This window comes from Propithecus coquereli, unplaced genomic scaffold, assembly GCF_000956105.1.
Source record: "Propithecus coquereli isolate 6110/MARCELLA unplaced genomic scaffold, Pcoq_1.0 Scaffold241, whole genome shotgun sequence".
Classification (NCBI taxonomy): Eukaryota; Metazoa; Chordata; class Mammalia; order Primates; family Indriidae; genus Propithecus; species Propithecus coquereli.
The window spans coordinates 3,124,400-3,147,521 of record NW_012147964.1 but is presented as its reverse complement, the minus strand read 5'-3'; the positions used below and the strand labels follow the sequence as shown (position 1 = coordinate 3,147,521).

Sequence of the window (23,122 nt, the reverse complement as noted above, 5' to 3'; positions counted from 1 at the left end):
CCCTCCCTCCTCCCCCTCCTCCCGAGTCTCCCTCCTCCTCTTCCTCCTCCCGCGCCTCCTTCTCTCCCTCCTCCCCTCCCTCCTCCTTCCCCTTGTCCTCCTCCTCCTCCTACACCCCTGCGCGTGTCCCCCGCCGGCCACCAGGGCTGCCAAGCCAGGAAACTGAGGCTACGGCCCCACAACGCCCCAGAGAGCATGGGCGGTCCAGGAGGGGGTGGTCCTGGCCCTCCCTGCGGGGACTCATCAATAGTGATGATAAGTAGTGACAAGGGACAGGGCTCCCACAACGCCCAGGGAGGTGCCAGGAGCACCTGGTCCCATGGGGTGTGCACCTGTAGAAGGTGTACTTGCACGGTAAGTAGGTAATGCATCAATAATAATAATAATGACAACAACAGCAACAAGAAGGAACACCGGCTCCCAGCACGACAGCAGAAATACCAAAATGAGGCTGCGATCACAGCTCACTGCAGCCTCGAACTCCTGGGCTCAAGTGATCCTCCTGCCTCAGCCTCCCGGGTCTGCAGGGCGCACCTACAGACAGTGTCCCTGGCGCTCTAAGTAGGTAACTCATCAATAGTAACAAAATTGGCGACAAGCGGCAGCACCGGATCCCACTAATTACAACAGGAAAAATACTAGAAGTACCTCACGGTTCTCCAAGGTGCTTATTTAAGTGTCACCGGCTGTGTAACTATGCACCTCCTCGACAACAGGACTGAGATCGGTAAGGAGAAGGAACGCTTGGATACTGCAGTGAGCACTTTTAAGTTTATGACTTGTTGGTTTTTTTCTTGAGACAGGGTCTTGCTCTGTCGCCCAGGCTGGAGTGCAGTGGTGTCATCACAGCTCACTGAAGACTCCAACTCCAGGACTCGAGCGATCCTCCTGCCCCAGCCTCCCGAGTAGCTGGGACAACAGGTGTGCACCATGATGCCTGGCTAATTTTTTCTTATTTTCTGTAGAGAGGCGGTCTCACCATTGTCCAGGCTGGCCTGGAACTCATGGCCTCAAGTGATCCTCCCACCTCGGCCTCCCAGAGTGCTGGGATTACAGGCGTGAGCTGCTGAGCCCAGCAATTTATAACTTATTTAATAAAAATGGCAATATTCTTTGTCATGTGCAGCCACTGAAGAAAAAAAAAAAGTGAAAAAATTTAAAGGAAAAAACAGCAATAATTGTGTTTATATCAACCAGAAGTAATACTTTTTAAAATTACACTGGCTCTGTGAGCATCCTGTTCAAAATATTTCAAAATATATTGATACATTCGGGCCAAGTGCTCTATGGGTACATGTCAGCTCTGCTTGAAACTCTCCAAGTATGTTCCAGAATTAAAGCCCAAGTCCTTCCCAAGGCCCACCAGGCCCTGCACGACCTGCCCTGTCCCATCCCCACCCTCCCCTCCTCCCTCTCTCCCCCTTCTCACTCTGTTGCAGCCACACGGGCCTCCTCGCTGTGCCTCCAACACGCCAGGCGCGGTCCTGCCCCAGGGCCTTTGCACAGGCTGTGCCCTCTGCCTGGAACGCCCTTCCCCAGACAGCACATAGCTCATGTCAATCCCACGTCGCTTCCTCTTCCCGCCTTATCTAAAATCACTCAGCCACCATTTCCTCCTTTCTCGGCCTTCCTTTTTCCTCCGCGGCATTCACGCCCATTGTAAATTGTGTGTTATTTTAACAGACTTGATATTGACAAACCGCATAGCTCTTCCCACGTGCCAGGCTCTGCGCTAAGTGCTCGGCATGTGGTAGCTCGTTCAACCCACACGACAGACCCCCGAGGTGGGTTCAAATAAATGAACAAGAGCCTTTTAGACTTTTAGGGTTAGGGTCAGGGTCAGGGTCAGGGTCAGAGTCAGGGTTAGTGTTAGTGCAAGTGCAGCAAAGGAACTAGTGGAGGCTTTGGAAGGCAAATTCAGGGAAGGCTGAACAGAGGGGATGACCTTCCAGTTAGGATGTGACTGGCGTGTCAGGTGCAAAGGCCCTGGGGCAGGGAACAGCAGGAGAAATGGAGGAACAGCAAGGACATGAGTGACTACGGCAGTGGGCGGCTGGGGACAGTTGTCCCTGCCGGGCTGGAAGGGATGGCTGCAGGGAGGAGCGCCACACCCCGCCCTGCACTAAGCCACATACATGAAATATTAATGCAACGGTCAGGGCCAGGACGTGAGTGATGCAGGTTAGACACTTGCCTCGGATGTGAAATTCACAGGGCAGGAACCAAAAAGTTCAGTCGTCAAGATAAATAACATCCATCCCGCTGTATGGAGAGACTACATGGAAAGGGACGAGGCTCTGACACAGGCCACAGCGTGGAGGGACCTTGAGGACATCGTGCTCAGTGAGAGACGCCAGACCCAGAAGGACACACAGTGTGAGACTCCATTTATAGGAAATGTCCTCCTGTTTTATACAGGGGGGGAAACTGAGGCCCAGAGAGGTTAAGGCACTGATGCAGGGTCACACAGCAAGCATGCTGGGATTTGAACCACGTGCCTCCCACCGTCCCTGCTCACGCCTCTTCAGGCAGCTGGGCCTCAGTTTCCTTATTTGCCAAGTGGGATAAAAAGAGAGAGAACAGGGTGACGCCCCTGGGTGTGGAGTCAATGAGCTCGAACGTGGGCTTGGCATCGTGCCTGCGACATCCTTGGTGCTCAATAAATGGCCGCTTATCACCGTGTGTACCGGCGGCCCCCTGGCCACCCCGGATGGGGGCAGAACATCAGGGTGGGTGAGAGGTCAGGGGTCCTCCCACAACGTCCCCATGCAGTCCCAGGTGCCATGGCCGGGCCCAGCGCTCGACGCCCACCCACCCCAGGGCTGGTGGCGCCGGGCCGGAGTCAGGCTCTGTCTCCATGGAGACCCATGCAGGATGCGCGGGGCCCTGTGGGCCGCCGGCGTGCGGGGAGAGGCGTTCACAAGAATCAGAAGAGAAAGCTGCCAGCCCTCCCGTGAGCCAAACACGCCTTTTTTTTTTTTTTTTCCCAGCTCCTTCCTCCTTTTTCTTCCACCCCCAAACAACAAGAGCCTGGTGGAGCTTGGGTCTGTCCTCTGGGTGCTTAAATCCAGCATTTCGTCTCCCCAAGGACACCCATGCCCGGCGTTTACTCCTCGACAGGGCAGGGCACAGGGCAGCCGCGCACCTGGGAGCGTGTGGAGACCAAGGGTCAGTTCTGTGACTTGTTTTTAGCCGGAGGAAATGTGGTCACCACCAGTGTGACAGCAGGAGGCCCGTGCTGTGGGCTGTTGTTGGGGAAGCAGAGACTGGGGGATACCTGTTTCTTCACACACCTGCCCCAGGGCCTTTGCACTTGCCCACTCCTCACTCTCCCACGAGATTGGCTGGATCCAGACCACGGTTTCTCCCCCTCGGCACCGTCGACAAGTGGCTCCGGGTTGTTCTCTGGGGTGGGGCCATCCTGGGCACTGCAGGGCGCCGAGCAGTGTCCCTGCCTCCACCCACCCCATTCCTTGAGCACATGCGAAATGTCTCCAGCCATCGCCAAATGTCCCCTGGGAAATGGATCACCCCTGGTAGAGAACTGCTGTCCTAGAACGCCCGTCCCCCAGAGTCCATACCCTTGGAGGGGCACTCCCTGCCTGCCCATCTCAGAGACACCCCTCCCCCTGCTGGGCACCGCTACCTCCACAGCTACTCATGACCAGCTACGGTGTCAGCTCCTCCTGGAAGTCCTCCCTGCTGCTCCAGCCTGCGCGTCCACCCTCCCTGCTCTGCTCCCCGCACCCTCCCCTCTGCTGAGGATGGCTCCATCTGCGGGGACGGCACCCGCAGGGCTCAGCAGGCTCCTCGTGACCAAGCACACGGCCCTCAACGATTGAGTGATTTGGGAACCTTTCGTTTTCTCTCCCCTTCTCTGTGGATTTTTCTGTCTTCTTTTGCATTTTTCTCCTCTTCCCACACTGACCGTGAATTGCTCTGGAATCAAGAAAAAGTCTAAAACTTCAAAACAGGAAAGGAAACGGGGCCAATTTAGCAGTCACGGCTGTCAGATGGAGGATGTGGGCATCACAGCCAACACGGGTGACTCTTTTCCCTTCGGTGCCTGGCGCAATCCCGAGGTTCCCGAAGCCGACTGTTCCCTCCGGCTGCCAGGCTCACACCCACGCCGCGGCGTCACCCCGCCTGTGCCCCGCCGGGAACCCCGAGCACACCCAGGGCCCCGTGCTTGCCCGGTTAACGGCGACGCTGACCGATCGTTCCCGGCACGTGCCGGGCGCTGCGCCCGCCTCGCACATGGCGGGGACTGCTGCTGTCCCCGCTTCTCAGAGGGGCGAGTCCAGGTACCCGAGGTCCCAGCACGCAGCGTCTTACATGTCCCACCTCCCTGTATTTTGCCAGATCTATGGGAGCTGCTACTGTTTTCTTTTTCTTTTAAAATTGTGATCAAATGCCCATAGCAAAATTCACCATTTTAACCATTGTTAAGTGCACAGCTCAGCAGCACGAAGCACACGCACGTTGCCGTGCAGCCGTCGCCACCCTCCACTTCCAGAACGTTCTCGTCTTCCCAAACTGACTCTGTCCCCATGAAACACTCACCCCCCACCCCTCCCCAGCCCCTGGCACCCACCATCCTGCTTCCTGTCTCTGCGGATCTGACGCCTCCAGGGACCTCCTGTGAGTGGAGTGGCACAGGATTTGTCCTTCTGTGTCTCACGGAGCACGATGTCCTTAAAGTCCATCCACATGGTAGCCTGTGTTGGAATTTCCTTCCTTTTTAAGGCTGAGTGACGTCCCACCGTGTGGGTGGGCCACGTCGCGTGGATGGGCCACAGGTGCTCCGTCTTTTAGGTTTTGTGGGCTACGTGGTCTCTGTAGCTTCCAACGGCTCAGGGCTCGCCGCTGCGGTGGGAAAGCCCTCAGAGACGACAGGGAAAGGGACGGCACAGCCACGCGCCAATCCAACTTCATCTACAAAAACAGGCCGTGGCGCGGGGCTCAGCCTGGGGGTCGTAGTTCGCTGCACCCCAGCCTGGGCCACAGGGCAGGTCCCTGTCCCTAAAGTCAATAAATAGACAAATAAATAAATAAATATGCACCAGTTATGCCTAGAAAGTGCTGCTTATGCATAAAAATACTTTTTAACATTTTTATATATAGTGGAATGAATCCTGCCATCCTATTTCCAAAGCAAGCTTTCGCGGACACACACACGCATACCCAGGCTCGCCGGGAAGATAGAATGAAAGATAGCAGCGCGCGTCGGCGGAGGTTGTCTTCACCAGCGGGGCTTGCTGGTGACGTCCCTTTGCTTGGTTATGATCGAGGAACCTTGTGTGTAAGAATGAGATGCCGGGCGGCTCTCCCCCTGCACCGTGAGTTCTGCCCGAGCCCACGCTGGGGCCGAGGCTGAGGTGACGGGAAAAGGCCACCATCATCCCCTCTCAGCCTCGCCGGGCGCCTGGTGATCCCGTGGTGCCCTGAGAAGGTCAAGGCCCCGGAATCCCAGAGCTCCCAAAGTTGGGACGATCCGGCCCAGGGAGGCACAGCCCCCACCCCCCTGGGCCACGCAAGCCCTTAAGTCGGCTCCACGGAGGTTCTGGGTCCACCCGTCCCCTCTCCACCGAACAATCTGCTCCCGCCGTGTGTTTCGGGTAGACAGAGTGCTGGGTCCAGGCCCTGTCTCCAATTTCCCAGACGACCCAGTTTGGGAATAGGCAGCTTTGACCCGGGGGACGTGGGAGTCACTCAGGAAGCCTCAAGGGTCTGGCCCCACACACTGGTTTCCAGAAGCCTCTTTGGAACACACAGGACAGGATGCCCCAGCCTCCTCTGCCTCCACCTGGTCCAGCCCAGCCCCCTCCACCCGGGTCCCTGGCCCCCACCCTCACCCGTCTGTTCCCACAGCAGCCACCAGAGGGCGCCTGTGAGCACCAGAGTCAGGGCCCATCCCTCCTCTGCCCACAGCCCTCCGTGGCTCCCAGCTCCCACCCAATCAAAGCCCAAGTCCTTCCTCCTCTCCCGGGGGCCCACCAGGCTCTGCTCCACCTGCTGTCCCATCCCCACCCTCCCCTCCTCCCTCTCCTCACTCTGCTCCAGCCACACGGGCCTCCTCCCTGTGCCTCCAACACGCCAGGCGTGTCCTGCCCCAGGGCCTTTGCATGCATGGTTTCCCCACCTGAAACACCTGCCAGATTTCTCCTCAGCTGGCTCATCACTCAGGTCTCAGCTCAATGACTGTCTCTTCTGCCCACAGTCCTTCCCTCCCTCCCTCCTTGCTTTCCTTCGCTGTCCCCGGCCCCCCAAAACACAAGGTCTGTGAGGGAGGGGACTCTTCTGTGTACCAAATCCTCAGCATCTCAGCAGCAGCGCGACTGACGTTTGTTGAGTGAGTCAGAGAATTGGGCAGGTCGGGCAGGACCTCGAGTACCAGGCAGAACCCGTGGGGGATAAGCTCTGGATCCCCATCTGCTCCGTGGACCCTGGGAGACCCAAACGCACTGGGGACCGCGCCCTGCCAGGACCTCCCTGGAGCCTGGGGCAGGGGGGCAGCCTGGTGACCTCCCGTCCTGGGTTCACAGTGAGCGTCCCCCAAACTCACATCCAACAGAGCTCCAGGATGTGGCCTTCTTTGGGAAGAGGCCCTTCGCAGAGGTCACTAGTGAGGCCAGGCTGCAGGCTGGGCCCTGACCCAGCGTTTCTGGTACTCACGAGACAGAAGGCGACCAGGTGGAGACCAGGGCAGGGACTGGAGCGACACGGGCACAGCGAGGGAGGCCCGAGGCCACCAGAAGGCGGAAGAGGCAGGAAGGACCCTTCCCTGGAGCCTCCAGAGGGGTGAAGCCCTGACGACACCCAGGACCACGCGAGGGTCTCTGTGGTTGTCAGAACCTGCCTGGTTCGCGGGGCTTTGTCACGTGGCGGCCCCAGGAAGTGAGCGCACCTGTTACCCCAGCTCACGGCTGGGGGCGGGGCGGCGGACAGGCGCTCGGGCCCCTCCCCAGCGCCCCTCGCAGCAAGAACCACCTCAAGTCGGCACAGCTGGGTCCTGAGGCCCAGGCAGGGCAGCGGTGACGATCGTTCAATATGGCTTTATTTTCTCACTGGCCGGCTGCCGTCCCACAACAGCCTGAGCTCGGATGGCCCGATCACCTGCCCGGGCAGCTCAGCGACACCCAGAAAGAACCCCCGGTGGCACTCGAGGGCATACCGTCCTTCCATGGTGACACGGAGGCGGCGGCCTGAATCAGTGTCTGGCGTGCAGCACAAGTGCCAGCGGTGACGGGGGCTGACGGGCCCAGCGAGCAGTTTCTGGGGGAGGCGGGCGCCGGGCACGGTGGACGGGAGGCCCCTGCAGGCTGGGCAGGTCCGGGGAGGCCATCCTCTCGCCCCTCCGAGCCGCAGGTCCCCAGGGGTGCTGGGCCAAAGGACTGGTGGCCGGAGCCACAGACACCCAGGCCCTGCCCGGCAGACTCCCCAGCTCCGACGGCCGGCCACGGGCCCTGGGATCCATCAGCTCCAGGCAGCCGAGACCTCGGCAGGCGGCTGGGCGGGACCCCTCCACGCTCCTGCAGCCCCCAGAGCCCCCTTGGCAAACGCGTCACAGATTATATTGCTAGTGAACAGACACACCTTGGTCTCCCTGAGGTCAGTTCCGGCCTCCTCCCCCCACCCCCTGGAGGGGCTCACGCCCCCCGCGGTGTCTGGTTCGTGGGTTCGAGGGCTCGGTCAACGGCTCCCAGCGGCCACGAGGATCACACGGAGGCGCCGGCTGCCCTGGAACACACCCTCCTCTCCAGGGCAGGAGCCTCCTCTCTCCCCCGGCGCCGCCCCAGACCCGGCACTCCCAGCGCCCCAGGGAAGACGGGCTGGTGGGTCGCGGGGAAGCGCAGGAGGCCCAGGACACGCTGGGAACCAGCTCGCGGTCTGGGCCCGGCCGGGGCAGGCAGCCGGGAGCCCCACACAGGTGGGGAAGTCACAGCCTGGGTGCAGCCACCAGCGCCTCGCAGGACAGGCACGTGGCTGGCAGGGAGGGACAGAGGCTCCGCGACGGTCACCACCACGCTCGCCTGTGGTCACACCCCGTGGCTGGAGAAGCGGGAGGCCGGGGGTGCGGCCGGAATCTGGGAACCCGGAGGCTGGCGCCGCCCCTCGGACCAGAGGGCAGAGAGACGAACAGCCACATCCAAGCCACCGGGTCACCGGCGCTCGCAGAGCTGGGGAGGGCAGGTCCGGGGCCACCCCCGCGTCGCTGCCGCGGCAGGAGGGACAGTGGGGGCTGCGGGTGGGCGGGGCGTGTCCTCTGCAGTCGTGCACGTTTGCTCGCACGCAGCGAGGCCCAGCTCCAGGGCTGGGGGCTCGTCCTTGGCTCGTCCCCAAGTCCGTGGCCTGGGACTTGAGCAAGCTCTCCTCCAAGGAAGTTCAAACACAAGAGAAAAAGAAAGACCCCCCAGTCCTACAGAGCAGCGCGGAGGACCTCTGCAACTGGGTTGCTCTGGCGTGGGTGCCGTGGGCCTGTCCCGCCGGGACGGCGGAGGCGGCGGGGAGTGTCCACTCGCTCGTGCGTGGCTGGCGGGCGGGGGGCAGCGAGGAGGGCGCAGGCAGGCAGACGGGGGCTGCGGGGGCGTCACTGAGTCTTGGCCTTGACGAGCAGCCTCTGAACTGTCTTGTAGAGGAGGCTGAAGTGCTGCGGGTGGGGTGGGGTGAGGATGCGGCAGGACCGAGCCCACCAGAGCGCGGGCGGCGACACCCGCGTCTAGGCCGGGGCCGGGGCCGGGGCCGGGGCCGCTGCTCACCTGCACGGCCGTGTAGGCCACCCCGAGGTAGGCGCCGATGCACACAGCCAGGAGCAGGTCGAAGATGGCCGGTTTGACCCTGGGGGAAGACGAGGACGGCCTGGTCAGCCGGCAGGGCCCGGGTGCCGCCTCGCCAGCCCCTGGACACCCGTGGGCCAGTGTCCCCTGTGCTGGAGCCGGGGTGAGGGGCTCGCTCACCTGTACGCGTTCATCACCTGCTTCAGCTGGTCATAGAAGACGAACTCCGGGTCCCTGGGGAGAGAGCACGTCCTCAGGGACTCGCCTGAGCCCGGGGACATCCCCACAGCCCCTTCTCAGACACCGTGATGAATGGGCCAGCAGCCCCTGGGCCACCTGGAGCTCCTGCCAGCCCCGCTGCCAACTGTCCCTGGTGGGTAAGGACCACGCTTACTCCTAGGTCGCACCCTCCCCACTCCTTTTCTGGGTGTTAAAATGTACTCCTTAACAATAAAATAGGCTGGCTGCAGGAATTTCACGGGTCTGGGAAGCGTGTCCACAGAGGAATGGTGACCATGGCCTGGGAATGAGAGACTGTTGCTCCACAGATGTGGTCCACTCTGAGCCTCAGTTTCTTCTTCTGTGTCTCCCGGGAGAGCTGTGCATAGCCACAGCAGGTGGGGAGCCTGCAATGGCACTGGCCACCTCAGCCACGTCTCCTACCAAGAGACCTTAAGGTGTGGGCTCGGCCCAACTGGGGAGGAGCTCGGGGGCCTCCGAGACAAAAAAGGCAAAACCCAGGGGGCCGTACTGGGCCACATTCAGGGGACTCTGGGATCAGAGTCACCCAAAGGCCCAGAGTGTGAAAGAATCAGAGCATATGGGCTCTGGGGCCGCCACGTACCACACGGAGCACCCGCTGTGTGCGCAGCGGGAGGCCACACACCCGAGGAGGAGCGTGTCGAGCACGGCCCGGATGCGCTATCCGCTCCCCTCCCTTCCCCCGAGACCCGAGTCTAACCGGGCACCCTGTGCTTTCTACTCACAGTTCTGTTTTTCATCTTTTTTAAAAATTTTACTTATTTTCCTTATGTATTTATTTTTTTTAGAGACAGAGGGTCACTCTGTCGCCCAGGCTGGAGTGCAGTGGCATCATCACAGCTCACTGCAGCCTCCAACTCCTGGGCTCCAGCAATCCTCCTGCCTCGGCCTCCCAAGTAGCTGGGGTTACCGGCATCACCACTGCGCCCGCCTTTCATCCTGTATTTTCATTTGCTCTGTCTGGCACCCTCTGGGGTGGGGGGACGAGCAGAAGATTCTAGAAGTCGGGGTCCCAGTGGAGGTGATGTCCCCTGGCCTAGGAGCTCTGTCGTGCGTGAGCCCCACACTGACGGGGGCCCCGCCTGCGCGCTCACCGCTTGTCCGCCTTCACGTGGTGCTGCCGCACGTCCTTCAGGTAGCGGCTCAGGTAGTGCTCGAGCGTGCTCAGGAACGTGCTGTCTTTGTCCACCAGCTGGGCCGCCCGGGGCTGGTTGGTCAGCCAGTCCATGACCGAGTCCAGCTGCTCCTGCTGGATCTGCTGCAGGGACGGTGGCCTCGGTCACGGGCCCGGCCCCTCCCGCCCACCCGGCCCCCCAGCCCCCTGGCCCCCTTACCATCTGCTCCGTGAACACCGGCATGTCCGGGGGGGTCCCCTGCAGAGTTAGAGAGGAGGGGACGCGGCCCTAAGTCGGGGGCGTGCGGCAGGTGGGCGGGCGCGTGGCGGCGGAGGACTCACCTTCTCTGTCAGGTTGTAGATGACGCGCGTCAGGGCCTCCGCGACGATCCTCGTGTTGCGGGTCAGGGTTTTAGAATCCACCCGGGACCTTCGAGGTTTAAGATAAAAAAAAATCTTCGAATTGGAATCATTTATAATCATCGAAAAGCAAAGAATGACCTAAATCTCCGACGGTGGTAAAAATGGGAACGGCCTTCCTGGGCGGGGGTGGGCACCTCTCCACACCCTGGACTCCTCTTTAAAAGGGGGTCCCTGCCGCCCCTCCTCACAGGGATGTCCTGGCCCCGGCCAGGCCAGCTGTCGAGCTCTCGGAAGCCACCCTAGCGTGAGCCGTGCGCTCCCGCCCTGGCCTTCCCACGTGACCGCGCCACCCAGGCCTCAGCTTCCCATCTGGAAATGGGGGTGACCAGCACCCGCCTCGCAGGGCTGCCAGGGGCAAACTCATTGTGACACCTCTGTAGTGGGGTGAATGGCGTCCCCCCAGATTCACGTTAACCCAGAATCTCGCAACGGGGGCTTCTCTGGAAATACGGTGTTTTCAGACATAATTAACTGAAACGAGATCGTGCAGGAGTCGGGGCCGAGCCAATGGCTGGCGTCCTCCCAAGAGGGAAACTCAGACACGGAGATGTGGCGAAGAGGCCACGTGGAGACGGAGGCAGAGGCTGGAGTGATGTGGCCACAAGCCCACGACGCCTGGGCCCCCCCCGGGGGGCTGGAGGAGGGAGGAAGGAGCCTGCCGCGGAGCCACCGGAGGGAGCCAGCCCAGCCTGAACCTGACCCCAGACTTCCAGCCTCCAGAACCACAGGGAGAGATTCCTGCCATTCCCAGCTCTCCAGGCTGTGGGGCTCTGTTCTGGAAGCCCCAGGACATTCACGCCCGTCCACAGGACTGAGTACGTCCCTCAGCCGAGGGCCCCAGCTGGTCACAAGCGGCACCTCCCTAGGCCTCCCGCAGGCCGGACGACACCATCCCTGCCCCGATGGGGCTTGCCTGGCACCCACGCATGGCGCGGGCACAGCAGGAGGACGGCAAGAGCTGCCTGCTCCTAGTCCAACAGGTGACGTATCCTGGGGGCCCCACGTGGGGGCTGTGACCCAGGCCACACGCCTGGTCTTCCTGTCCCCAGCAAGGGTTGAGAACTGCCCCGCCCTGCTTCCTGCGGCAGCCACGCACGGGCCCCTCCCCTGCTGCCCGCGGGGGTCTGTTCCCTTCCCTGTGGCCCCCCGGAGTCGTGACCTACTGCCCCCATCCGAACCCCGGGAGGACAGTTTCGGAAGGCGACGCGCCGGGCTCACCGCACATCCATGATGCTGCTGCGCTGGCCGTCGCGGTGGCTCTGCAGGTGGGACAGGGTGAAGGCGGGCAGCCGGCGGATGGCGAAACGCTCGTGCTCCCAGGCCAGCACGTCCTCCGCCAGGTTGATCTTCTTGTGCACCATGGAGAAGCGCACCTCGGGGAACTGGTGCGCGGCCACCTGCGGGCCCGGCGCGTCAGGGGCGGGTCCCGGCCGAGCTCCCCAAGTCCCCGCAGCGCCGCCCCGCCCGGGGCCACTGCCCACATGCTCCCAATGGCGCCCCCAGCGCCTCCCAGAGCGCCCCAGGCACCCACCGTCTCGAGCTCCCGCAGGAAGGCGTGCTGCAGGGTGCCCTCGCGCGGCGGCTTGGACACGTGCAGGTGCAGGCTGTTCCCGCGGCCCACGGTGTCCAGGCACAGGACGAAGGCCACGTTGTCCTGGAGCAGGCTGGAGTCTGCGGGGAGCCAGACACCGAGCGCTGGGGAGGGGCCGGGGACCGGGGAGACCCCAGGGAGGCCCCGCCCCTCTGCGCCACCAGACCCCCACGCCCCAACCTGGGGTGACCTCGCACCTGTGTGGTCCAGGTTGTCTTCCAGCCAGCGCTTGGTCCCCTGGTAGTTGAACTTGCCCCCTCCAGACGCAAAGAACAGGAGGTTGTACCTGGCGGGGGGAGGACCGCGTTGGCTGTGACAGGCGAGCGCCCTGGGTGGGGATGGGCCAGGTCATGGGCCCAAGGAGGGGCTGGGAGAAGGTCTCCCCGAAAGTATGAGATCATGACCACCCCCTAGGGTGGGGTCTCTCCCCCGGGCACTGCAGGTGCTGAGCAGGGTCCCTGTCTCCACCCACCCCATGCCAGGAGCACCCCTAGAAAGGACAAACAAAAGTGCCTCCAGACATCACTCAGCATCCCCTGGGGGCAGAATCAGCCCTGGGTGAACCAGGCGTGAACACAGACGGACACCCGCCCCTCAGAGACAGGGCAGCGCAGGCCTCGGGTCAGCACTGAGAGGTCAGGGCCACCCCGGCTGGGATTTTTCTTGGCATCCTCCTCACAGTCACCAAGTGACTGCCCAGCACCGGTAGTCACGTCCAAGTTCAGGCAGGATGAAGGTGGGGCAGGGGAGCAAGTCCCTTTTTAAGAACTGGTAAAACAGGTGCTTTCTCATCCGCAGTCACCAGGGACTGGAGTCCTGCCAGCCCGGGCAGGGGGATGCTACATTAATTATTTAGAACCGAGCCGAGTCTGCTGCCTGTTCACAGCGGACCCCAAGTAAATCCCTAGTGGGGCAGACGGCACAGACCAGGGGACCCCCAGCCCCTGGGACCCCCCCTCCCCATGCAGGTGTGGATGCGAACGAGTGCAGCCTCCTAGGACCTCAGCAGGGCGGGGGATCGTGGGACACAGAGTCTCTTGGGGGTCAGTGGAATCCCTGAATCCTGGGGGTCTCGCCCAGGGGGGATTCTGCCCCCAGGAGACACTTTGCTGTCTGGATGGATGGGTGCTCCCGGGCGGGGCAGGGACGCTGCTCAGCACCCGCAGTGCCCAGGACGCGCCACCCCAGAGAAAGACCGGCCCCAGCGTCCGCAGTGCCCGGGGGAGACCCTGTCTCTGTTCTCGCGGCGGAAAACCCTCCCGGCGGGGTCCCGGGGGTGGAGCCAGGAGGGCACGGCTGCTGCCCGGCATTCGGGAGCCCTGGAGACACCAGACGCCCACCCCGGGAGAGACCCCCGTCTGCCAGCACTCACGCCGCGTGGGTGCGCTTGTAGGTGTAGAGCCTGGAGAAGAGGCGCGCCAGCTCCAGCAGCACAGAGATGCCGCTCCCGTTGGAGTCCGCGCCCAGCGACAGCCACTGCGGGCGGAGAGGCCACGGTCACGCCAGCCGCCCCCCACTCTGCTCAGAACCGGTGCCCGCCCTGCCGACCTCCGAGTCTGGAATCCCAGCACGTGCCAGGCGGCGAGGGTGGGGGCGGGTGCGTGACCAGCCCCCATGGAGACCCGGGTGCTGGGTGCTTGCCAGCTTCCCTGGGGACGACACCCCCCAGCTGTCGGCACATTCGCTGCTGGGGGGGGGGGAGCGTGTCCTGGGTGACTCGGCCAGGGGGGTGTTCTGGAAGCCGGGCCTGGCCTCCCCACCTCTCCCACACACCTTTTCCCTTTGCTGACTTTGCCAAGTCCGCTGCTGTCATGAAACCACGGCCAGTGCTGAGCCCAGGGGGTCCTGGGGACCCCAACACAGACACCCTGGGCTCAATTCCTGGCCCAGCCACCTACGTGCCCTGGGACACTGGCCGAGAGACCGGCCCAGCTCAGAGACACAGTGACACCGCTGCGGGGTCCTCCCGGGGCTCGAATGCACGTGCGCACCAGGGTGGGCGAGCCGCTCGGACCCCGGCCGCCGTCCCGACGGACACGCTGCCCCCGCACCGGCTGAGCCCAGTCCCCGCGGGGTGGGGGCGGGGGGCGCATGTACATACCGGGGCCACTCCGAAGGCGTCGTAGTGGGCGACGATGACGATGGTGGGAAGGTCCTCTCCGCCCAGCCCCGTCAGCCGCCCCTGCGGAGAGCCAGCCTGTGAGTGGCCTGGGCAGCCCCCGGGGCAGGAGGTGACCACAGCGTGGGGCTGAAAGACCCTTCTGCCTGGGCCACGTGGGGTCTGTTCTACCCTAGTTCTGGCACCTTCCTCAGCACCAATGCCCACAGAGGCGCCGATCCGGGGAGTGCGGCAGAGCCCCGAGAGGGGACCCCACCCCTGCGCCGGCCCACGAGGCTGATGACTAACAGAATGGCGCTATTACGGGAAGGGATCCGGGTCGGTGGCGGCGCACGACCTCAGGTGTGTGCCAGGCCCTGGGGTGCAGAGACGACTCCCCGTCTGCGGGGTGGCCGAGTGGCCTGGCACCATCCGGTGTGAGCCCGAGGATGGGAGCCCACAGGAGCCCAGGGACACCCACAGGCAGCGCCTGTCCCAAGCAGAGGGTGGGACGGACCAGCGTGCTCGGCTGCAAGGGCCGAGGGCCTACTGTGTGCCGGGCACCGGGCTGGGCCCCGAGGACACGGCAGAGGCCAGGACGAGCGTGTGCTCAGCGCCCCGGGCACTCAGGCTGGCGGGGGGCAAACCACGGGCACACGAGTTCTGAACGTTTCCTCCGGGGATGATGACTATGAGGACGCTGAAGCCAGGTGAGGACAGTGGCTCTGCTTGAAGACCTGTGTGCGATTTCTCAGGCCCGACCCCAGGCAGCTACAAAGGCGGCACCTGGCAGGCCCCGGGGGAGCTGCCTGCCCGCGCCGGATCCCAGTGGAACCCGCTGCAGCCTCCAGGGCAGCCGGGGTCAAGGCCTCAGCCCTGCCTAGTGGGGCACCTTCGTCCTCCACCTCTTTATCTGAGGCCGGGGTCGCCTTCTGGCGCCTCTGCCAAGGCCTTCTCCGATGGGACGAGGGGCCCTGAAGACACGTCCCCACCCTGACGCTTCCACCTACCCGGGGTTGCATTCCACTGAGCCCTGGGACCACGCAACTGCAGGAGCCTTCTGCCCCTCCACAGGGGGACGACCCCCCATCAGAGCCCCGACAGGCGGGAGCCCGACAGGCGAGCCGCTCCCTGGGGAGTCAGCTCTGGGAGCCGCTCTCCGGACAGCGAGCCCAGCAGGCTCAACCCCCCACCTGCGCCTTGTGGCCTCAACTGGCTACTCGCACACCCAGCTGCCCGGGGCGCTCGCTCCCAGCCTGGCTGAGCTCCTGACAACGGGGGACATCGGGGGACAGTGGGGGGCGGCCACCGTGAGGAGCCTGGGCAGGTTTCCAGCAAGGCGGGCACTGAGCCGGTGCCCTCGCAGAGGTTCCGTCTGGCGGGACTGGCGGTGCACGGCCAGGTGCCCAGGCCAGAGGCTGGGCTGGGGGCGGCAGGGAGCGCTCACCTCCACGCTGGTGATCAGCCAGTCGCTCACGGCCTTGCTCTGGACCCCACTGGTGACCATCTGGAAGCCGTTGGCAGTGGCCGTGTGCAGCAGCACTGGGGAAGAGGGTGGGGTGAGCCGAGCCAGATGCCAGAGCCGGATCCCCGTCCCCAGCACCCAGGACGCGGGGGCCGGGCAGGGCAAGCCGGTAGGTGCGGGGGCTGGGCCACACGAGCGTGGTGCCACGCGACGCCCGTGGGTGTCCCAGGACAGGCTGCTCCTGACATTAACCACACATCCACCCCGGAACGTTCCGCTGTGACGTTTCTCCTTTTACTCTTGGGCACTAAACAGGAGCCCCCCACTTTTCGCGTAGGGCAGAGGGCGCCCTGAAACACCAGAGTCCAGCCTCGTTCCACCTGCGCCTCTATTCCTCAAGCATTAAAAATGCAGTCGCCCACCACGGACACAGAAGACACGATCGCCGGGGGAAGCCTGTCCCCCAGGAACTCTCTTAGTATGTGTTTTGTGGACCTTAACTTATTTCAAAACAAAAAACGCATTTTTAAAAGGCAACGGTGACCAATAACGTGTGAGTTTATAGCTCGTTATTTCCTCTAACCAACGTAAAATGAGCAACTTCCCCCACCACTGGACCCTCCCTCGACACCATTTCCAAGGCTGTGTGACACTCCACCTTCCTGCTCCTCTAACCAAGTGTCTGGGTATTTCCAAGAATTCACTCTTCTACTGACACGCAAAATGCCACCATCAAGACTTTGAGACCAGGGGTTGGCAGCTTTTTCTGGAAAGGGCTGGAGAGTTAATACATCCAGTTTTGCGGGACAGATGGTCTGTCGCGGGCTCGGGGACTTAACTTTGCTGCTGTGGCGGGAAAACCCCCACAGACCATGCACAAATGAATGGGCACGGCCCTGTGCCAATAAAACTTTATTTATAAAAACAGGCGGCTCCTGGCCCGAAGTTCCTGATCTAGAGGGTGCCGATAATTTGGCCGTCAAGAAGGAACCTTTTCTTACAGCTCCCACGCACACTGCCAAACCGCCTCCCCGAGGAGCCGCGCGGGTTTATCTGTGGGACAAACCCCGCCTGCCCCGGCCCGTCCTCGCTGACCGCGGGTATCTGCTTCCCGCTCACACCTGCCGTTTCCATAGGTGGACACGGCCGCGGGCAGGGCCCTCTGCTCCCTCTAAACAGCGCCCCCCGCCCACCTCCCCGTCGCCAGGTCACACTGCAGAGCTCCCCGCCAGGTCCCCTGGTCACTGGGTGCAGAGAAATGTGTTTGTCCCTCTTCCCTGAGAACGATGCTGGTTCGCTGACATTCTGAAGCGAGGTGACACTGAGGATTTACTCGGCTGGCAGAGAACCGACCACCTGCCCCCGTTTCCCATGAGCCGTGAGCAGCTGGGGTGGGAAATGCCTCCCTCTACGTGAGTGGCCCCAAACTGTCGTGCGCTGGAAACAGCAGCCGGGTGGGGGACAGAGAGCTGCAAAGTACAGGGTCCTGGGTCCCAGCCCCAGGTGGTGGCGCAGCAAGTCCACGGCCAGGCCCAGTAGTCTCCACCGTCAACCACAGGCAACAGGATGCCACACGCTGGCTCTGCGTGTGGAGACGGCACAGGGTGACCGCAGCCCCGGGACAGGGAAGCCCCCCATGCCCTCGGCCCCCTCCCTGCGGCCCAGAGCCCACCTTCAGCGGCAGAGGCGGAGCCCTGGGAGGCAGAGGCGGCCTGGGTTTGCTCGTAGATGGAGAGCAGGGCCTCGTCCTCCACGGCAAAGTACACGGGGACGACGGTCTCCATGGCCAGCATCTCGGGCTCGATCTCCATGAATTGCTGCGGGGGAGACACGCGTTTAGGGGGCTGCTCGCCTGGGTGGGGGAGGCAGACTGGCGGGGCCAGCGGCTGGCCCTGGAGGGAAGGCAGGCGGCGGCGTGCGCTGCTCCCTCCCCGCCCTTCTCACCTGCAGAAGCACCTCAACCTGGGATCCGCCCAGATCCTGTTCCTTCCCGGCAGGGTCTGGTCTCCCTGGGCGCTGCAGGTGCTGAGCAGCGTCCCTGCCCCCACCCACCCACCCACGCCGGGAGCTCCCCCTCCTCAAATGCCTCCAGACGGTGCCCAGGGTCCTCTGGAGACAAAACCACCCTGGGGCAGGACCGTCGATGAAGGGGAACAACATCCCGCTTTCCAAAGGGCCCAGAGAGGTGAAGCCACCCGCCCAGGGTCACACAGCTGACTCCAAACCCAACCCGGAGCACGTGGGCGGGGAGGGCCGGGTGCTCACCCGGACGACGTCCTGGGGCACGGCCGCCACGGCCCGCGGCAGGATGATGACCACAGCACCCGCTGACTGCCGCAGCGCCTTCTGGTACTGCTCATAGGAGAAGTCCAGCAGCCGCATGAGGACGCAGCGGCGGCTCAGCACGTCCGCGTCCATCGTGCGCGCCTCCGTGTTCAGCACTGCGTTCCGCGTGCCTGTGGGAGGGGGGGGTTTGTCTCTCAGCAGGCGCCAGGCCAGGACCTGCCCGGCCCCTGCCGCGCCCGACCATCTTAGAAACCTGCACACGGAGCGGGGGTCCCAGCCGAGCTGCCCCCAGCCCCACCCGCCATGAGAGGCCTTGGAAGGCCCCGAGGGCACAGGGCTCCGCAAAAGGGGCCGCCAGCCCTCAGCTGGGACGCAGGCCGCTGCCCGGAAAGCTGGGAACCCCGACTGCCACGTCGAATCGCCCAAACGTTCACAGCAAGCAACGGGTCCACAGCACCTCACACGCCGCGCAGACCAACCTGACGCTGCGAAAAACCAGCGAGCAAACCCTGGCGCGCGGCCCTGGGGCCTCCGGGGTGAGCCCCATGCAGGACACGCTCAAAAGTGACAATGCAGACGTGGCCCTGGGTCCCCGTGGGAACCACCTGCCCTGTCCCAAAGGTGGAGGAGCCACCAGCGCAGGTGACATTCTCGGGGACGTCTGCCATGCCCTGTCTCTGCTTTCCAGGAACGCGCTGCCCAGGAAGGTGGCAGACAGGACAGGGCAGCTCCAAAGGACCATCTGACGGGCTGCAGTGGTGGTTGGGGAAGGGACACCTGTCCCGGGTGGGGACGCAGAGTGGGGGCCTGTTCCCCTTCCCGTCTGACCTCACTTGCCCGCAGGGGTCTGCCAGGGAGACGGCAGCAGAGACCTTGAGGAAGTCCTTGGGGCTCGGAATGCCGGGAACGCCCCTCCCCTGCACCCCACCTGTCCCTTTGGCCTCCCAGGGGCGGTTCAAACGTCACTTCCTCGGCGGATAGGGAGGTGCGGACCACCCACAGGCACCTACTGTGCGCTGGGCCAGAGGCTGGGTGTCCGCTCGCTGGAGTTCAGGACTGGCTCTCAGGCGGGAGCGGGCGAGGCCACCCTGGGAAGCAGCAGGCGGACACAGGTCCCCCAGGACGCCCTCTAGGATGGAGCCCAGCCCCTCCCAGCCCCCCGTCACGCTGCCCCCATGCCCTGGCTCACTCGCCCGGGGCCCAGGCGCAGGGGCTTTCGGTGGCACGACCACCTCTGGCGGCTCCACCCTCCCCCGAGAGCGAGGGCCAGGACTGGGGTGGGTGTCCGCGAGCCAGTGTGGACACGGCCCTCGGCCCTGCGTCTGGGAGGCTGCACCTGGCGGGCACCACAGGGGCGGGAGCTGGGTATCTGGGCAGGAGGCGCTGGCCTTCGGCAGGACCAGGCCCGAACGGAGGTTGGCAAACTTTTCCATCACCTTGCCGGCCGCACGGGCTCTGTCGCGATCACGCAGCTCTGCTGTCTCAGCGTGAGAGCAGCCAGAGACGACAGCAACACAGTGTGACCGTGTGCCGATAAAACTTTATTTACAACAGGCGGACGGCTGTCAGATTAAGGAGCTCTGGAGAGCCTTCCTGGCTTTCGTCTTGGGAGCCCGGCCCTTGGGGTTGCTCAGGTCCTCACCCCATGGGGTCCCTGGGATGCAACACAAGTGAGGCACTAAACACGGCAGGAAAGGCAGGGAGTGTAACAAGCTCCCCCTGCGAGAACACACTTCCCTGAGGAGGGCCAGAGTCCACCTGCTGGGAGGGGCCGGGCTCCCCGAGGCCCCGCACCCGCCGGAACACAGCCACCTCTCAGGCCCTGTGTGTCTCAACAGGAGCAAAGGGGAAGTTGGGAAAGGTGTCCCCAGCCAGGACGGTTGCGGCACCCTGGGGAGAGGGTGCTGGAGATAGCGGGAGATTGCACGAGAGTGACTTAGCAGGCCGGCCCTCAAAGCCAGCAGCCTGGGCTTTCCCAAGCACCCGTCCTCTGCAGGGCGCCCACCCATGCTGCCCGGGTCTTTCAGCTGCGGCCAGAGAACAGGGAACAGGGCCGTGGCGTGGAGACGCATGCCCAGCTGGGCAGCCACTCGCCTCTGAGAGCTGGACCGCCGCCTCGCGGCGGCAGAGGAAAAACACTGAGTTCCCCTCTGCTCACCCTGGAGCCCACTGTCCTTCCAGACCGCAGAGGGAAGGCCAGACACAGGGACACACTGGTCCCCGTGCAGGGGAAGGTGGCTCTGGGTTTCTCAGTGGGAGCGACGCAGGCTGGGGGCCTGGAAGGAGGGCGGAAGGGACCCCAGGATCAGGGCAGAGGACTCAGAAGGGAGGGAAGAGAAAAGGGCCGGAGGTGACAGGGTTGAACGCACAGAGGCTGGGAGGGAAGAAACAAGTCCCACGAGGAAACCGAGGCAGCTCTGAAAATCAGCAAGGCTGTTTGCTCAACACGGTCGGCCAGCATTTCCCAGGGGGTTGTGGGAGAGAGAAGGGATCCGTCCCAGCTGCCAGGCAGGAGCCCGGAGTGTCGCCCAGGGGGACTGGAACCAACAGGACTCAGATGGATCTGGAGAAACGGGTTTTTTTCAAATCCCAGGAGCTGGGCCTTCTAGGCTGCAGGCTCCTCTGGAAAACCCACGAAAGCCCGAGAATTGAGCTGCCTGCTACGTGGCTGTCTGGGATTATCACCACTAAACGGCACTAGGAATTATGTTCCTCAGTGGCACAGGCCACGTCCCACAGGCTCAGGAGCCCCCTGTGGCGGGCGGCTCCCGTGTCGGAGTGCGAAGATAGAAAACATGTCTGCGAGGCAAAGGGTGCCGCGGGCCGGTGCTGGTGGAGACCCTTCCGCCAGGAAAACACCAAATGGCATTAGGGGCTGCTGATCCCCCACTCCCGCCCTCCAGACCCAGGAGCCCCGGGGTTAGACGACTACTCTGACCCAAGGTCTCTACCTCCACCCCAGCACTGAGGACACTGGGGCCGGAATGTTCTCTGGGGAGGGGCATCCGGGGCACGGCAGGTGCTGAGCAGTGTCCCTGCCCCCATCCACCCTGTGCCAGGAGCTCCCCCAGTCAAGACAACCATAAACGTCCCCAGACATCACCCGATGTGATGCCCCCTGGGTCGACAACCTCTGCTTTAAATAAAAACAATGTAACTTTGGGGTGAAATGGGATTGGAGGGGAAGTCTGGGTATATTTCCAGAGACCGGCTCCCCAGGGGCCTGGCAGAGGCTGGGGGTCCCAGGGACTCAGGCTGAGCCTGAGCTGTTTCAAGAGGGGCTAGTCCAAGAGAACTGGGACTCAGAACTGAGGGGACCCGGGGGATGTCTGGAGAGGGGCTCCTTCATGGGGAGGTCAGGCTTGACCTTCAGGGACCTGAGGGGCCGGGCTGGAAGAAAAACCCAGAACAAGAAGGTTCTGGAACACCAGGTGCAGCTATAGTCGGGAGGAGACAAGGGTATCTACTATAGAATGATATGTGCTTGGGGGTGATGAGTTGGAGGGGGTGGGGATGCATCCAAGGAGGGGCAAGAGGGGGCCCCCCGAGAAGTCCCAAGGCCAGCGGATGGAACTGGGCAGGTGGGAGGCGACTACAGGGTTCTTAAAAAGTGGCTCACACGCTGGCACTTCCCAAAGCCTGGGAAGAGATGGAGCGCTGACTGGGGGCAGTGGTCAGAGAGAGCGAGGTCGGAGGAGAGCAGGGTGTGGGCATCGGACTCAGAGCGCGGGGTACCCGGGGTCGGCGGGACGGGGTGGGGCTGGCCGGACCCCTGCGTCGGTGGCTCGGCCTGGCAGACACCCGCGCAGGGACGTTTAACTCCAAACGCCGTGAAGCCAAAGGCTGGAGCTCTGGGCACGGGGCGGGGTCCTGGGCGCTGGAGGTCAGGGGAGGGCAGTCGGGGCAAGTGGGCATCGGCCGGAGCCGACCAAGTGCCCAGGGGGCCCAGGAAGGAGACACGAGGCGAGGCGGCGCGACTTTGGCCCGGCTGGGAATAGCAGAGCGGGGGCCCACGGGTCCCGGAGCAGGGGGCGCTTGGGTTCCGGGCCATGGGCCGCGGCTGCGGAGGCGAGCGCGGGGGACCCGTCGGGCCCCGGGCAGGGAGAGCCGGAGTGCAGGACACCCGAGCGAGGGCCGGGGCGGGGAGCGGCGGGTCGGGGGGCCCGGGGCGGGTCGGGGGGTCGGGAAGCCCGGGGGATCGGGAGCCCGGGCCGCGGCGGCGCACGCACCGTAGGGCTGGCCCTGCAGGTCGTACTGCTGCATGCGGTACACCGTGAACTCGTGCGCCGCGTCGGCCGCGGGCAGCGGCGGCGCCACCAGCAGCAGCACGGCGGGCAAGAAGACGATGAAGCCGAGCGGCAGGCACGACGCCTTGAGCATGTTCTCCAGCACCTCGCCCGCTTCCTCCAGCATCCTGGCCGGCGGCGGGGCCGCGCGGAGCGGCGGCGAGGACGGGACGGCAGCGGCGGCGGCTCCCGCGGACTCACCTCGGCATGGGTAGCCGCCGGGGTCCTTCGGGCGCCGCGCCGGGCATCCCGGGCCCGCCGCGGGGTCCTGCGGGCACCACCACGGACAGCCCCCTCCGGGCGCGCTACCTCATGGGAGTTGCAGTCCGCTCGGCGCACGCGCGCGGAGCCCCCTGGGGTTTGTAGGCCCACTCTAGGCCCGCCCGCGAAGGGCCGTCTGGCTAACACTGCAGAAGTTTCACATAAACTCCAAGTCACAAAACACAGACTTTAAGAAACCATTTTGCGGTAGAATTTTCTCAAATTGCGTCTTTGATGTGTGTTGCGTGGGGGGAAGGGGACGAAAGGCGGGGAGCAGGACGTGACCTTGCGACCTGGAAGGAAGTTGGAGCTAAAGGAAAGAGGAAGTGGCCTCTGGCGCGCTAGGTCTCCTGGGAATTGTAGTCCTCTTCGAACAAACACAAAGGATCATGGGAGCTGTAGCCTGCCTGACAGAAGTTTCAGAGGACAAGACTAAAAAATCACTTAAAACTCCCAAGGATGCAGATGTTAAGCAACACGAGGGCGAAGACTTCTGCCTGCTGTGTGCATTGATGTATCCCCGACACTGAGCACGAGCCCTGGCACACTGTGGGTGGTCT

The 23,122-nt window shown here is 63.6% G+C and overlaps 1 protein-coding gene across 2 annotated transcripts; it reads right to left on the bottom strand.

Annotated features, from left to right (window-relative positions):
* Window positions 1–8,578: 8,578 nt before the first annotated feature.
* On the bottom strand, window positions 8,579–22,851 carry NCLN (nicalin). 2 transcript variants are annotated; one of them, XM_012646292.1, is made up of 15 exons: window positions 22,245–22,851; window positions 17,995–18,185; window positions 17,402–17,546; window positions 15,712–15,806; window positions 14,268–14,348; window positions 13,539–13,642; window positions 12,364–12,452; window positions 12,107–12,246; window positions 11,794–11,972; window positions 10,495–10,582; window positions 10,373–10,411; window positions 10,133–10,296; window positions 8,958–9,011; window positions 8,760–8,838; window positions 8,579–8,650 (listed from the first exon to the last, which is right to left on the bottom strand). In XM_012646292.1, exons 1-15 carry the CDS (start codon window positions 22,426–22,428, stop codon window positions 8,591–8,593), a joined length of 1,692 nt encoding a protein of 563 aa, XP_012501746.1. In that variant the 5' UTR covers window positions 22,429–22,851; the 3' UTR covers window positions 8,579–8,590. The 2 variants fall into 2 exon arrangements, with proteins under 2 accessions (XP_012501746.1, XP_012501747.1); XM_012646293.1 differs by having other exon boundaries at window positions 10,133–10,293; window positions 22,245–22,547.
* Between the last annotated feature and the right edge of the window lie 271 nt (window positions 22,852–23,122).

Coding starts and splice junctions, on each gene's coding strand:
- NCLN (XM_012646292.1), bottom strand. CDS start 22,428: ATGCTGGAGGAAGCGGGCGAGGTGCTGGAGAACATGCTCAAGGCGTCG. Junction 18,186..22,244: donor CCTGCAGGGCCAGCCCTACG/GTGCGTGCGCCG, acceptor CCCCTCCCACAG/GCACGCGGAACGCAGTGCTG. Junction 17,547..17,994: donor TGCCCCAGGACGTCGTCCGG/GTGAGCACCCGG, acceptor TCTCCCCCGCAG/CAATTCATGGAGATCGAGCC.